The sequence below is a fragment of the Dendronephthya gigantea genome, unplaced genomic scaffold (assembly GCF_004324835.1).
Source record: "Dendronephthya gigantea isolate DGI-Jeju-01 unplaced genomic scaffold, DenGig_1.0 000009F, whole genome shotgun sequence".
Lineage (NCBI taxonomy): Eukaryota > Metazoa > Cnidaria > Anthozoa > Malacalcyonacea > Nephtheidae > Dendronephthya > Dendronephthya gigantea.
Window position 1 is genome coordinate 721,474 of NW_021163019.1, and position 16,913 is coordinate 738,386.

At 39.3% G+C, this 16,913-nt stretch overlaps 1 protein-coding gene and 1 long non-coding RNA gene across 4 annotated transcripts; one reads left to right on the forward strand and one right to left on the reverse strand.

Moving 5' to 3' along the window:
• Positions 1–5,071: 5,071 nt before the first annotated feature.
• On the forward strand, positions 5,072–7,821 carry LOC114517716. Its single transcript, XR_003686414.1, has 3 exons — positions 5,072–6,125; positions 6,302–6,382; positions 6,629–7,821. It is a non-coding gene; the product is annotated as an uncharacterized LOC114517716 (long non-coding RNA).
• Positions 7,822–8,652: 831 nt separating this feature from the next.
• LOC114517674 lies at positions 8,653–16,440 on the reverse strand. 3 transcript variants are annotated; one of them, XM_028537459.1, is made up of 5 exons: positions 16,421–16,440; positions 9,621–9,671; positions 9,489–9,539; positions 9,273–9,357; positions 8,653–9,098 (listed from the first exon to the last, which is right to left on the reverse strand). In XM_028537459.1, exons 2-5 carry the CDS (start codon positions 9,654–9,656, stop codon positions 8,836–8,838), a joined length of 435 nt encoding a protein of 144 aa, XP_028393260.1. In that variant the 5' UTR covers positions 9,657–9,671; positions 16,421–16,440; the 3' UTR covers positions 8,653–8,835. The 3 variants fall into 3 exon arrangements, with proteins under 3 accessions (XP_028393260.1, XP_028393259.1, XP_028393258.1); XM_028537458.1 differs by lacking the exon at positions 16,421–16,440 and adding an exon at positions 14,393–15,380; XM_028537457.1 differs by lacking the exons at positions 8,653–9,098; positions 9,273–9,357; positions 9,489–9,539; positions 9,621–9,671; positions 16,421–16,440 and adding exons at positions 9,678–12,208; positions 14,393–15,380.
• Positions 16,441–16,913: the final 473 nt, after the last annotated feature.

The following is a 16,913-nucleotide window of genomic DNA, read 5'->3' on the forward strand; positions in this document are numbered from 1 at the left end:
CACCATTTTTTACTATTTTTTCCAGATTTTAAGTCTTCGAGTTTCGATTTAAGGAAATTAGCTTTTAGTTTATCTCCTTCTCTGTTAACTCGGTTTCGAAGTTTGCGGTAGAGAACACTATCGCCCTGGTAAAAAGCTCTTTGCCTTTTAATTATAAGGTCTTTATATTTCGGAGTAATCCAGGGTTTATCGTTGATGTGCAATTTTACCATTCTTTTAGGAAAAAAACAGTCGAGGCCATAGGATATTGTATTGTAAAAAATGTCCAGTTTTGCTTCGCACTGCTCGGTTTGATAGAGCTTTAACCAGTTTACGTTCGCTAGCCATTTCGAAAAGCCTTGTATAGAACCTGGCTTTCCGCGCCTCACTTGCTTTTTATTAAACTGGTTTCCTTTATTAATATTCTGAACTGTACATAAGACTGAATTATGGTCACTATGGCCAACCGGTGCTACGATTTGGACTGGATCACAAAATGCTGACATATTTGTGAGAATTAAATCAAGAGTGGCGTTGTTTCTTGTTGGACATTTAACAACTTGTTTCAAAGTGAAGTTCCGTAACAAGGATGAAATTGGGCTCCTGTTAAAATCACCAGTCAGAAAAATGCCAGCATTTGGGTACAATACTAGAGCAGAATCGAGCTTCATTGATATATGTTTAATAAAATCCTTTTTATCACCGTTGGGAGGAATATATGCTACACAAACTATCAGACAGGAGAAGCCACGAGTTAACTTATGTGGGCGTAAGTAAATCCATAATGTTTCGAATTCGTCGTCATGTAGTTCATTTAGCACTCTATACGGGATATGCTGATTAATATAAGCACAGACTCCCCCTCCGATCTTTTTTGATCTGTCGTGTCTGACAATAGAATAATTTGGAATCTGAACTACAGCGTCATCAATATTCTCATTTAACCACGTTTCGGTAACAAAGGCTAGGTCGACATTATACAATTTCAATATTATTTCCAAGTCGTCAACTTTTGGCTGCAATGACCTTACATTACTTAAAAATAGACAAATTTGGTCGTTTCGGCTACTCGTAGTGATCGAGGATGACTGGTTCTTGGGAAAGATTTTAATTAAGTTACTGGGATGGATTGCGTAGTTTTTCGCACGAGGTAGAGGTAGTTGAGCCAATCTTGTTGCGCAGTTACAGGTGACCAATTTAGGGGAAATCTCCTGGGTGGGTTCATGGGTTGAGAAAGACTCAGGTACTTCGGCTGTCGGAATGCACGAGGGATAGGTGGTCGCTTCCGAAAAAACTCCCCATTTGTGCCATTGAATTTTCTCCCAAGCTTTTTTGATGTTTTTCGCTTTCGTTGCGGGTGATCTTTACGTTTTGTAATTCTGATCGGAATGGGTAGTTGAAGAGTACTTGCACGCTGTACTTGCTCATAGTTTTGCTGAGTATTATCACGACGAATAGGCAAGACTTTATCATTGGAACAATCTCGATGGCCATTCGAAAGCTGTTGTTGGTTGTGGCAGGGGACTGGAGAGATTTTAGAAGGTGGCACTGCAGATTGAGACTCGTCGTTTCCTTGATCTATATCACGACGAGTAGATTGTAGGATTAAATCTTCGTCGTTCAGAGGGCCTTGTTGGCTATTTAATGGCTGGGGTTGGTTTTGGCAAGCAGCTCGTTGAATCATGACGATCGACTCTACAGACTGAGGAGTGTTGTGATCAGGGCTATTATCATCATTATTAATTATACGACTTTCATTTCCTTTTCTCACTTCGATGTTTGTATGCACGTTGGTATTTGACGAATTATTTTGAAATGGTACCCAGTTCTCCAATTCAGCGATTCGTGCCTTGAGATGTAAATTTTCTGTAATGAGTCTATGTAGCTCCTGTTTATTGGAATTTATAATTTCATCTTGCATTGATATTCTTGCGGAAAGTTTTTTAAATTCGCAATCGACATGGATTTTAAATGTGGAGAACTCGGTTTTATCCGACGATGACTTGTCGTTAGCAGTAGATCGCGACGTCGTGAAGCTACTATCCGTCTCGGCAAATTTTAGAGGAGATTTGTTGCACGACAAAATACACGTATTTTGAAACGAACCATCAATAAAGTCTTCAAGCGTAGCGAGCCCAGAAGCATCGACATCCGATAAATTCCTCGTGTTGAAATCGTCAATAACGGTTTTACTTTCTTCAACATTACCGACAGCTCTGATATCAGCAATCCTTGGGGTCGAAGTCTTATGGTTAGCTAAATCGGTTTCGATAGTAGGCTGCTGCAAGTTGAGAGCATATGTTGGCCGTGTTATAGTTGTTTGAGTAAACAAATTTGTTAAGAATTCTTTTAGTAAACAACCGTCGGTGCCTTGAAATAAAAGTGTATTCAGCTTGCCACGGTGCCAGTTGACTACCAAGTCGTAGTTGTTATCTATGTATCTCTTCGAGTGGCCGCCCGGCGACGACCACTTCCCAGTTAAACCAAAACCGTTTTGAAGAAATTCTTGCAATTCTTTGAGAGTATTATTCCATTTAAGTCGTTGACCGTCATATACTAGGTACGAACTATCTTTATAGAGTATAAAAGCATCAGCATTCAAGTTATTGACATTTAAATAAGCCGATTTTGTTGAGCTATTTTCAGCCGCCATGATAAGGCCGTCATCTATGGGATATATTTGCTGATACAATGTTGACTCGTTCTGCAGATCACTTTTGAAAATAAGTCGATAACTGTTTGGCAACTGCCAATTCTTTATACAGTTGTGTTGCGGCTTTTCTTTGTGAGTCATACAGCCATTGTGCCTGGTCATTCGTTAAATACTTTTGCGTAATATTGATTAATCCAGCCATTGTGCAGCTAATGAACGCTTTTGTTTTTGAGGAATGCCTTGCAAGTCATTAGTCATGTTTATGTCGTATATTATGATATTGTGTAATAACATGCCTTTAAATTTTTAGTCACTGTAATTCGAAATACAAATTCAGAACTTTTCAATCACGTAATCGTGATCGACCAAAGAACTAAAACTTCTTTAGTTGTTTTTTTTGCGGGACACTATCCGCGAGGGGGCACTAGGCCCTAGTGTCAGACAGAATAAATTAACGGCAATAATAAAGGGGAATTTCATTTTAGGCCAATCAGTAACCCAATCAGAATGCATAAATTTTGATAAAAAGTACACTATATGTCATTTTACATAAAGTAATTTAAATCTAAAAATTTAGGCATTGTGATTAAATTTGCCTAAAAAATGTAAACAAATATGCCGATTAGTTCAAAACGAAATTCCTCCTGTTCACGGTAATTAAAATCCCCTTGGGAACAACGCTATTGGTTATGAATTTCCAAACAATATTTTTATGAAAATCTACCAATGTGATTCCAGCTGTGGTTATTTTTCTTTCTTACCGGATCCGGCACTGCTAGATGTCTTCTGCTAGTCTAAGACGCCCAGCTGTCTGCGAATAGATGATAACATATTCATGGCCATAAAACAAGCGCATGCATGCATGAATGGTCAACGAAATGTAAAACATGCCTAATTATTGCATAGTTCAAAACTAGCGTCTATGGTTCCGTTGATAATTTAACGACGTTAAATGAAAGTGCTTGCATTTAATTAAGTCCAATACAAAAGCATTTTTATTGGATAATGACCCTCGAAGAGAGATTGCGAGGTTATTACTGCGATAAAAAAATAGCTTTATATGTGCACTTGAATATATTACAGCACTTGAATTTTTTACAGCACTTATCGTCAGCGAGTTAGTTAAAGCACAGTTAAAGGTAGTGGAGTTAAAACACAAACTTTGTTAGCGGTTTGGCGTTTGCCGTAAACGTCAAACAAAGGTCTCTCATAATTTATCGCTAACAACTGCATAGTTAACAAATCTTATATCGTGCTAACAAAAAGAAAGCTTTCAAGTCATTTTCATAGTTCTAAACAAGTGTTTTTTGTTCCGTAGATAATTTAACGATAAGAGAAAGACGAGCTGTGTGTATGCATTGTTGTATAATCTTTGAGGGAGAAAATGACGCATAACACACATGATATTTTGCAAGTAACAAGGTTTAAGAAAGCACAACTCGAATATCGGAAAACACTCAGACGCATGCAGTAATCATTTAAACAGGACAAAACACTAAAAGACGAAGCCCAACTCTCGATTTGTACAGGGTGTCCCAAAAAAAAGTCCCCGCTATTGAAATGAAGCTTTTGTTGGAATTTGAATGCATGATCAACGCAGTAGTGTGTAAATAGCATATTTATTAGGTTGAGGCATTCAAATAAAGCGTCTTGCTTTCAATTGGGTTTATCATAATATTAAGGCAATCAGATTCGAACAAAGGCTTGATTTCAATAGAGGGGACATTTTTTTGGGACACCCTGTACATCGGCACTCTCTTGCATTTACAACTTTGTCTTTTTTCGAAAATCATTTACATTAAATAATCCGTTCTGCATTTCTGGTTTAAAAGAGGAAAATTTGTGACACTTTTAAACTGTTAATAAAATAGACACTTAAGAATTATAGCTTTTTAACTTAATAATTATAGCTATTTTGTGTAGTTTAAAAGTGTTGGGGTTAACTTAAAAATGCGAGATTTATCGATACAGAGTACAAACTACAATACAATTTCGAAGAGTTTTGCAAGGATATTGCCTGAGATATATTTTCCTCTAAGACAGTGGCCATGCATAGGAGATAATGTAGCTGTATTTAGCGCTAAACAACTGCCTGATCAACGAGTCGTGAAATGCGTTTAAAAAAAGAAAGCTCTCAAGTCATTTTCATAGTTCCAATCCAGTGTCTATAGTTCCGTTGATACTTTAATGACGAGGCGAAGACGAAATGTCTATTTATTGTTGTATAACTTTTCAAGGTGACTGGGTGTCGCAACCTGAGTGTTCCAATTCCTCAGGCACCAGGTCAACCAGCATGAACACAGAACACTGACTCAATCCTATTATTATTACCATTAATGCATTAACAGCTCGGCTTGCCTCATCATTGATTGTACCGATGGAACAAAAGACACTTGTTTAAAGCTATGAAAATAGCTTAAGGGCTTTGCAGCTCACCAGTCGATTGTAGTATTTTTAGAGCTTGTTAGTGGAATTGCCATGCAGCGTTATTTAAAGACGATTTATTAAGAAATTGCATCGCAATCCTTTATAGGCAAAAACAGTATTTTGTGCACCGAATGTTTGAGAAAAGTCAAATCGAAATCCTCCCTGCATGAAAAACTGTCATCTATTTTGAAACAGTGTTTCGATTGATTACTTGATTGATTGATAAAGACAAACGGTCTGCGTAACTATTATGGTGTGTTTCGTCACCACTTAGGGTTGCGGCACCATGGCTACCATGCAGCGTGGGCAATTAAAAAAATAAACTGCAGTTAACTTCTATTATAACAGTTAATCGTGCGAGAATTCATGTTTAAAACGAAGAAAAAAAGAGCTGCCGCAGCAACTAGCGTAAATAATTGTCACCTGAAGCTATCATAATTGTATATCACGCGATAATTTATTTTTAAAACGTGGCAGGGAGTTCAATTTCCCAGAGCATGAAGCGTGAACTATTTAATATTCCTTTTATTTATTATGTTAAACAGTATTTCATACATGAAGTGCCATGAACAGCAACAGGCGCGAATGATTCAAAGCAATGCGACCAATGTGCTGGTATATCACGCGATATTTTGTATTCAAAGCTTTTAGGGAGAAGGGAAAATGGCAGAGCAACTAGCTTAAACGATTGACGACTGGAAATATCATGCTGGTATGTCACGCAAAAATTCATCTTTTAAATCTCGAAAGATTTGGTGGAAATTGGGAGGGAAAATGCCTTGGCAACAAGCCTGAATGAATAAATTTCCCTCCACTTTAACATGTCATGCGATAATCAAGAAGGTAGGTCCCAGAGCAACAAGCGTGGATGATTGCCGGATTGGCTGATACTGTTTCATGGCGACACATTCAGCCAAAGGGGTGGTGTTATGTTAACCTCTGATCATTTCGTATAAAAACGGCAACAGCAGGCATCGCTTGTCATTCGCAGGAGCTTTCCCTTAGTGTTTGTGCAAGTAACACTTCAAGAAAACAAGAATCCAAATACAAGTGGGATATACTTTCTGTAAGTGATATATTGAACAAGGTCATGCTCTTTGCGAGTATCGTGTAAATGTGCAGATAAACCGTTAGTAATCGTGTTTTAGGGACTATATAATATATTGGCGGAATCGTCTATATATAGATTGCAATAGCATTTTCCATTTTTATGACTTTTACACCCTGCATTTGTTTCTGCAGGAACCATGAATCGTGTTTTGTTTTTCATTATTGGAGCGACTCTCATCGTTGGCTCTTTGGGAAGATGGATTTATATTAGAGGTAGGGAAGGATAATGAACAGAAATCTATAGCCAGTATAGGGCACCGTAAGTTTGTGAAAAATGTCTTCCTCACATGTGTTGTGTTTACGTTCTCCGATTAAAAATTATTGAGCAGTAGGACTGATCCAAAAAGCCAAAGAAATATCTGGGGGGGGGGGTATGCATAGTCCAAAAGATACTTGTTTTAGTCAATGCTGGTCTATATAGTGTCGTTTTCATCTGATTTGAACTCTCTCTAAATGTAGACGAAGAACATGACTCTTTCAAAAGAGGCGAGTCATGTGAATGTGACTCAGACAGTTATGGCAGCTCTACAGGCACATCCTATTCGAGACTTTCCTACAGCGAATGTCCATCTGGAAAAAGTAGTTGTGCAGCTATTGGTTATTGGAACTATTGCTGCAAATAGAACTGAGTTCTGACATATTTTTTTTTCTCTTTTCTATTGAAAATATATTGTAACAGCATGACAATACCGAAATAAGACCGACTTCACAGTCGACATTCTGGAAAATCCTTTTCATCCCTAGCGGTTGTCCATCAGGAACAAGTGAATGTTTGTCAGCCGGCTTGTTGTGCTATACTTCTGCAAACAGAACTGATTTATTAACGTCTTTCTTTCAATAGATCCAGGCTTACATTGCTGGTAGCCTTGTAAACATATATTGTAACCGCTAGAAAAATGTGGAACAAAAGTGAGTTCACAATCAACTCCCCGGAATGCACTTTTTCTTTTAGTTTGACAGTTTATTACACAACCGCGTCGCTCTTGAGGTTTCTCCTGTCTGTACCTGTACAACCAATCTCATAGTAGATCAATGACCACCTTGGCGCTTCGCACGTGAAAGCTTCCTTATAAAGTGTGTGTGTATGTGTCAGTTCCTGATATTATACGATATACCTGATTTATTTCATATGATATTTAATTTCCAAATTTTAAGACTCTGCATTACACTGCATTGCCATTACTTTGATTGGTACACCTCGTATATTTTCGGTCAACTTGTGCGTCAAGTATTGCTTTCAATATTGAACAACCATTGGAATTAGATTTTGGTAGAAAAACTTAGCTACAATCATGCATGCCAAAGGCACACAAGAATATTTAGAGCCGGAGAACCTTAAGTTTCTAGCAAGAGTCGTATTATGGAAACCAACGCCTATATTTTGAGCTAAACCGACAAGTTACTTCTCAGCGACCCAAAGTCATTATGAATGATTTCAATGCTTATTCCACAAACCTCGAGACCAAAAGTATATAGTAGCCGATTCATTTTCTGTGTACTGGCCCTGCAGCGCTAACACGGCCTAGGCTGTTTATTCTGGTCGTAGTTCCGTTTAATAGCAATCAATAACAATCAAATATTTAGCCACATGCAGCAGGAAACAGTCAAGTTTTTGTAAATTGACCATTCATATTTCCAACTATTTTTGTCGTATGCCTGTCATGCTATGCCTGCTGAATTACAGAGAATTTGCATATGGAAATTAGCTTGAAAATTGCCAGCTTATTACTAGTAAATGAGGCGAAAATGTAGCTACAAATTTTACTTGCTTTAAGGAAGGGGTTCTTCCTCGAATTCCTTCTTCTTATTATGAGTATATTTCGGGACGTGATTATAATTTTTGTACTCGATTTTGCCAAAAGACAAATCGTCAGCAGATTATCCATAAATGAAATGTGAAAATCAAGTATTCTGTGGATTTTAGTGTTTATTGTATACGTGTTTATATGCGACTGGTTCTATGAACTTCACCGTTTTTAATTCTAAAATTTGATGTTGCAAGAGAAATAACTCTTTTTTTCTATTTATTGCTAAAGTTAGAACATTTTCACATTCTTCTACATACCACGACCAAACTCTCCAACTTTAATAATTTTAAGTTGCGCTTTTTAGCTTACATGCAATGCACGAGAAATTTTTCTATTAATACGGAATAGTCGTCAGTGCATGCGCATATTATGCACTCAATGTATGCTTATATTATATTTAGATCCAGTTCGTTATATTTATTATCTTTTGCTGCGGTGTTTTTGCAGTGCCTATACCAATCTTCTTCTTGTATTTATAAATTTCTCCGGCTAACAGCAGCGGTAAAAACACTACTTTAACTCGGTAAATGCTGAGCAAGCGTCTTGTTCCACTTAATTAATGTCTTAATGTCGGAGCAACGTGCTGGGACAAAGGAAAAATTAGGCCGCGTGGCAGAATGAATCTAGCTCGAAATATATCCAAAACTATACCATGCGTTCTCCGATAAAAATACAGAAAAATTATTGATGACATATATAATTGGTTTATTTGAAACAAGCTTGAACATTAAAATAAGACTTGGAAGCAGCTTATACTATTAAAAGTAATGCATTACAATACTAATCTATAATTTATAACAACAAGTAAAGGTGCACTTATAATTCAAAATCGCATGTTTCGAAAAGTTACGTTATTTATCAAGCACAAGCAGTCCAGGCAAATTTCACTCCATAGAGTTTTGTGTCGGAGTAAGGCCAATACTTCAGTCCAAATGATGACGTGGTTATTGAAACAGCTTCTGCCTTTATGCGAGTGTTGTATCTGCGGTCAACATCAAGAGAAGCTATGGAAACGCTGACGGAAGGTGGGTTCACGTACTGGCCGCTCAAAGCAATGGTAATTGTTTTGCCAGCGCAAGATCTAGGATAACAGTATATAAATTCGGTAGTTCCCGTTTCACCTAAACAAGAGCAGAAATTATACTCAAGGTTGACTAAAATAGGATAAATATAATTACACTGACAAGCTGTCGGAAAATAATTAAACAGCCCGCGTCGTATTAATTGTTCGTAGACTGTATATTATATTGATGCGCCAAATTTAGATTAAAAATTCATCTGGTCATGTTACTCACAGCCACACGGCTGAACGCCACGACGTTCTACAACTTCATCATCTTCTGGTGCCCTGAACCGAGTAATTCCACTATCCTCATCGCCCTGGAAAAGATTTTTCCAAATTTCTTAAAAAAGTTGCTCAGTACCCAATTGCTATATCATTACAGAAATAATACCAAGCATGCATGGAACAAGCTTATTTCCTGGGCAAGATGAAAGATGTTTTTACGTACTGTGTCCACCCTTTCGAATATCGTCTTTGCATTAACAACACAGGTAGCAATCTAAAACGTTTTCCAAATAATTTATAAAGTAAATCAATTTCTCATTTTACAAAAGCTGCTTTTGAAATGCTCAGATCATACCAGAAGAGTTGCCAGATATGTCCACAGAATTGCCATAGTTTGAAGAAAAAACTGCCAAATAAATGAGAAAGATTTTGAATATTAGCTCTTTCATTTACGGAATGTTTTCAATTATACACACCTTTAATGATTCAATTGCTCTTGAGAGACATACTATGAGCCAAAATCAGACACAACTGATGCACATTCTTTGTGTGGGAGAATGGGTCATGGGGGTGAAGTACTCCAGATTAGCATACTGTACTGTTGTACATCCCAAAAGACTCATTAAGGCCTTATGCTTTCCTCCTGTGGGGGATCTATAAGCCCCACTAGGAGAGACTGAATGCCCTATAGGGGTGATAATCCCCAATAGAGCCCTGCTAGAAGGGTCGCGACCCCATCTAACATCAACCTGAACCACGAGGTCATAATCTCCTTGGCCAGTCCCTACGATTCGACTGAATATATGTACATTAAGATAATTTGAGTCTATGGGCCTGAAGGTGATCATTGGGAGCACTTCAACCCCACATGACCATTTTATTTATTACTACCAAGCTGAAAATAAATACAGCAAAATACAGGTGCATGCTTTACATATTAGATTTTAATACGTCCTGAGGTACGGTAGCAGTGTACTCCAATGTTTGCATTGTTTCTAAGATATCCGTGACGAAGGTGCTTCCAGTGTTCTCCTTCTTACAAGTGCGTATCCCGACTAAACGGTGTGGGTGGGTGGGTAAAAGTTTCGCAGCTTTGTAACCTGTAGTGTGCCTCGTTGGGACTTTAGAACACAGTGACTTTCAGCAAGCATGCTTTGTCTTTTGTGTTCGTATTCCTGGTTTTTGATTGGTTAAATTCATGTCAAATTACGCAGGCAATATTCTGATTGGTTGTAGGAATTTTGTGTCATCTGCTGTGCACGTGCACCAAAGATGAATACGAAGTAACCTTTGATATTTCGGACCTAATAAACCGGATGACCTTTCATCACCCTCGGCCGCATGTTTTAGTTGTGATAGCCTGAAGCTGCAATAAAATTGCCCTTTGCCCTGCCACGAGCATTGCTCCATTAACTTAAATTTATATATGTTTTATATAAATTGGCTTTAAACATACTGTACTGTTGTACATCCCAAAAGACTCATTAGGGCCTTATGCTTTCCTCCTGTGGGGGATCTATAAGCCCCACTAGGAGAGACTGAATGCCCTATAGGGGTGATAATCCCCAATAGAGCCCTGCTAGAAGGGTCGCGACCCCATCTAACATCAACCTGAACCACGAGGTCATAATCCCCTTGGCCAGTCCCTACGATTCGACTGAATATATGTACATTAAGATAATTTGAGTCTATGGGCCTGAAGGTGATCATTGGGAGCACTTCAACCCCACAAATACACAAAGTGTATTCCCCATAGACGAAAAGAGGCCCACACAGAATGCAAATTGTACGAAACATATCGATAGGCCTATATGAAGATATATGCGCAGACCGCATACACAACTTTTTTTTTCTTTTTTTTTTTTTTTTTAGTATAATATTACTCTCCCTTTTTGCAGTATATTTAAGTGCTAGTGTTGGCCAGCATGGCTGATACTCCTGATAACATAGAAGTAGGTGTCTGAATATACCGTTCGTAGCAGTCAGATGACCACCGCCCTAAGGTTTTAATAAGCCATGATGGTAATTTGGCTTCTGCTGCAGTTGTTGCCGCACCTATTCTGTAGCTATGACCAGCATAATTCAACGCCTCGAAGCCAGATTTAGTGAGCAGCTTCCTAGTTTCGGTGGTTAAATTTTGTTTCGTGAGAGGTTTTCCCGATGCATGGATAAACAAAGGACAATTCGTGGATGGTTGTAGCGACAGATAGTTTTGTAAAGCTTGTACTGGACAAATGTCCGAATTAGTGGCCCCGACTGTTATAGTATGACCCAGGCGAAATGGGTCAGTCTTGGACTCCTTGATACGAACTGTCATGAAATCGGGACCATTTGTGCCCGTTCTAGGTGCAAAGAGGATCCTATCTCGGGTAAGATGTATGCTCGGATTGAATTTACAATTGCATGTTAGCTCTCCGAGGCGGAGAAACCCAAAAAAGGCTAATGTCATGGCTGCCCATATCATCAGAGAGTCAAAACTTGGGGTGTTGGATATGCCAAGTAATATTCTAAAAAGCCGCAAATGGTGGATTGTGATTGGGAGGCGGACTCTAGTTTTGTCTCCATGGGAGCGTTTAATTCCTCGTAGCACAAGTTGCAGGCGTAACATTTTGTGCAAATTCAACTGGAAACCATGCCGAATGTGGTAGTGGCGGACTGCTGCTAAATATGTTTTTATGGAAGGATATTTGATAGATTTTGCGAGAAATGCAACGAATTCTGTCAACAGAGCTTCATCAGCTGGTAGAACCTGCTCGATATTTTTTCTCTTGTATAACTGTATGAATGTAATAAAACGTTTTTCTCCAGAACTATAGGTTTGTTGTGTTGCAGATGCAAGAGATAAACTTATATAATGTTGGATGTCCTCATTCAGAGAGTCATTAAAATTTCTGGAATTTGGCAAGGACTGGTATCTGCATCGGGAGCCAATTGTCGAAATCTCTGCAATTGAAAACGAGAAATTGCATCGGCTATGTCATTGTGTTTGCCCGGAATATGCACGGCACGGATGTATATATTGTGGCGTAAGGTTAGGAGTGTTAGATGACGCAGTAAGTCCATAACCCTGGGGATTCGGGAACGTTTAGTATTAATAATGGTCACCACAGCCTCATTATCACAATGAAACTTGATCCGGCGGTCCCGAAGGAGGTCACCCCAGATGTGACATGCTACAACTATTGCAAAGAACTCCTGCCAAGATATACTTATACCAGGCTGGCCTAGTTTTTGATTTGGTTTCCATGCTCCCTGAAACCACTTCTTCCCAAAAATACCCCCAAACCCCAATGAGCCAGAGGCATCAGTATGTAGCACTAAAGTATCAGAGTCATGCCACTCTGAAGACAGAAAGAAATTTGCCCCATTCCAGTTGGAAATAAACTTCCACATTTCAAGATCTTGGAAGAAACCGGAATTTAGCTTAATGTGGTGATGAGATTTCTTGATATTTCTTGTTAGAGCGATCATGCGTTGTAAGAAGGGCCGCCCAGGAGGCACTACCTTGCATGCAAAGTTTAGGGTGCCTATTAAGGACTGTAATTCTTTTAGAGTACAGGACCGTCTGTGTTGAAATTGCTCAAAGATTGCCTGCAGCCTCTCAATTTTGTCTAGAGGTAGACTAGCTTTCATGTTTACCGTGTCTAATAGGATCCCTAAAAACTCGAGTACTTGCGAGGGGCCCTGTGTTTTCCCTGGGGCTATTGGGATATTGATGTTTCCGAAGGTAGATAACATTTTTGTTAAACTTTCCTGGAAAACCCCATCTAAAGGCGGTGCATCTGCTGGGGGCTCAATGAGAAGAAAATCATCAAGAATATGACATACAAATGAGATGTTACACTTATGGAGTAGAATCCATTCCAGGGCATCGGAAAGTCGGTTAAAGATGGATGGGGCACTCCGTAACCCAAATGGTAGAACCTTATCATAATAATATTTCCCCTCCCAGCACATGCCTAGCAGCTCATAGTCATCAGGATGGATTGGTACTAGCCTAAAAGCTGATTCAATGTCGGTTTTAGCAAGAAAGCAGCCTGAGCCGAAACGCTGAATACCCTTGATAGCATCGTCTTTTGTGATATACTGGAGACTGAAATCTTCTTTCGAAATGCTATGATTTATGCTGGTTGAGCCGGATTTTGGATAAGACAAATGAAAAATTGTGCGAAATTTGTTTGAATTCTTTTTAGGTACCAAGCCAATTGGTGAAACCTGAAAATTCTGAAAAGGGGGGGAGTCAAAAGGGCCAGCCATGCGACCAAGAGAAACTTCAGTTGCTAAGTTCGAGGAAACGATTTCCGGATTGGCGAAAGCAGTAGGCAAATTTTTTGAAAACCTGGCAGTGCGTTGCCCCTGAAAACCTATGTGCACACCGTGAGTAAAAATGTTACAAAGCTCTGAAACAAAACTTTTGTCTGGGTGACCAGACAGGGCTTCGTCTAGGTTTTGGACAGAAACAGGGGTAGGTAATGGTGATACGTCAGTCGTGTTTTGATCTTGACGTTTTGTGACTTCGTTTTGAGATGTGCTCATTATCCTCAACTTGTTTGGGTTTGATGGAGGGGCAGAGATACCCTGGGTGTAGTTGATTGCACCTGTTGCATGTGTGGCGGTATTGGCATGACTGCCGGGAACACCGACCCATTCGGTTGAACTCATGGCAAGAGCCTCCTCGTTCGCCCCCTGAGGAAGCCCGGTTTTGGGGTCCATTGGAAAAATTAGGATATTGTCGTGCAAGCATATCTGGTGCTATGGTAAATATCATCAGCCATAGTTGTTGATCAATAATGGACCAGTCAAGACTAGGGTTAAGAGCAGCTTTACATCGGAATTTGTGGTCGTATATACACCAACCCAGGCCCTGATGAGTTTGGGCTGCGTGGCGTATCAAACTCATATATTGGATAAGTTCTTGGGCCCGACCAGGAAATTGATGGGTTAAAACGCTCATGTACGAGGTGTACGCGGTTGTCCACAGTTCAATATCGGTGATTCGAGCGGTTGGCTGAGATGCTTTTTTCGCCTTAATCACCGTGTTGTCAAGCGTTAAGACTAAGGGCTCATCGGACTGGTTACCTATCGACATGTTTTTAGGTAAAAGTTTAGCTAGGTCAAAGAACTCACCCGACTGTATTTGCTTGACATATGTCGCAGGAACCTCGTGGAAGCCATTTCCGTAGGGAATTCGCTGTGCAGCGTTGGTCGCCTGATTTGCGGTTAGTATGGAAATATTCTCGCCTTCGTGCGCGTCGCTTTCGGCTGGGACGACTGGAATTCTGTTGTTGGCCGCGTTGCTCTCACTGGCACAAGACGTCGAGTTTAACACTGCTTGGACGGCAGCCCGGGCTGCGTTGGACGCTATCTCGGTCGCTGCTTGTTCAACGCACCTGGAGACGATCGACTTAATTTGCGCCTGCTGCATTTCTGAAAGTGGTTGTTGTTCCGTAGGCAAAGTTGGCGATACAGTAGGCGCTGGTTGCGGGTCTTCGTTTGTCGACACAGGTAAATTGATATTCGTTGTGGCGTTGTGTTGTAAGCGAGCCACTAACGCATTTCGACGTCCATGTGTTGGTAGTCCTTTTTCGGCGCACTGTCTTCGGAGACTTGTAATAGTGACCGCTCCATTATTTCTGCTGTTGGATTCGTTTTGGTTTGGCGCACTTCCTCTGTTTGCGGTTCTTATTCTCACGCGTCGCACGGGAGGCATAACGATGAATTATTTATAAGCAATGTATGAATAAAAAGTTTAAAAGTTTCGCAGCTTTGTAACCTGTAGTGTGCCTCGTTGGGACTTTAGAACACAGTGACTTTCAGCAAGCATGCTTTGTCTTTTGTGTTCGTATTCCTGGTTTTTGATTGGTTAAATTCATGTCAAATTACGCAGGCAATATTCTGATTGGTTGTAGGAATTTTGTGTCATCTGCTGTGCACGTGCACCAAAGATGAATACGAAGTAACCTTTGATATTTCGGACCTAATAAACCGGATGACCTTTCATCACCCTCGGCCGCATGTTTTAGTTGTGATAGCCTGAAGCTGCAATAAAATTGCCCTTTGCCCTGCCACGAGCATTGCTCCATTAACTTAAATTTATATATGTTTTATATAAATTGGCTTTATTTTGGGGCTGTTCACATGAGCCCGGTTACCCGAGATTCAACAAAGCGTGAGAGGACTTTGAGGTGTTGAAATAAGTTTTTAAGACGCTAAACAAGCACATGCTATTGTTGTGGTGATTATATGACTGCCAGGATTATGTTATCTGCTCATTTCAATACCTCAAAATCATCTCACGCTTCGTTGAATCTCGAGTAACCGGGCTCATGAAAACAGCCCCTTATAGACGGGAGTTAAATCTGTGGTAAAAGACTATAAATTACCTACTTTTCAACGCTTAAATTAAGTTAACATTCTGTCTATATAGGTGTGAATCGATCGTCTCTCCTTTCTATAACATTATATGTAACATTGTTGCGTAATATCGATAGTGCTTGTGAAAGAAGCTCAGTTTGACTGTTTGATCATGTGTCTCGCTTGCTTTACCTCGGCTCTGATCTTCTTACCGCAATTTGCAAGGTGAAAGCTGTCTTATCGTGTTGCATATAAATTACAATGGTAGTTTACAAGTTTTTTACTTCTGCCTTGCTAAAGAAGACCTCAGACGAAATAAAAATTATACAGTGAAGAATAATAATGCAGTTTTAACCTGCTGTGTTCTCAGTGATGCAAGTATAAGGTTGTCATACCGCCTTCATTATTCGGAATTTGGAAACGTGGTATTATGCGGACACGTACAGCCTAATTTTACCCGGAGAACAGGGTATTGATATAGCATAACAATGATTCAGACCTTACTCGCATCTAGCCATAGCACAAATAACCTCGGGATGAGTTGGCAGGTACTCAGGTGTGACCGTGCAGTTGCATGCATGTGTATGCAAATTAACAAACCCAAACTTCTGATTCATTAGAAAGAAGGTACATTATACCACTTTTCGTCTTGCATGACACGGCCAAATAACTAACAATCTGCCATCAAATGTATATAACTATACTAACATTCCTAACGAGGAAATAAAAGATGCGGTAGCTAGGCTGTGTAAACCCACTTCAACGAAATCTCTAAGACTAAGGAAAAATAGCAAGACTTACCAAAAGTTCTCAGTTCTTCGCTACAAAAGAAAATTGAAACAATTTTTCTTCATCTCAATAATTAAGTTAAGAAACTTGAACAACTCTCTTGTAATATACATGTAAAAATAAATCTATAGATGTCAATGGTTCAAACTAATTCTCACATTTCTCTGTTTTTTACTTTGTTTGTCCTTATATTATGTATATATATCCTGATAGTGTGTGACGGCCATATTAGGAAAAAATACCGTCTTGGTAATAATGATGTTAATCCTCTGTCAATATAGATTTGATAATAATAATAATTAATATAATAATAAACTTTATTATATGTGTATAGAGATTTATGCACAGCAGAATAATGAAATAAAAATCGTATTTCACTGTGCAAATTAATTTCATGCAATTTGATTGGACGTACGATGTTTTTCACGTGTGAAAAAATGCCATACACAGCTTTTGATTGGACGTACGATATTCTTCACACGTGAAAAATTGTCGTATGTCATTT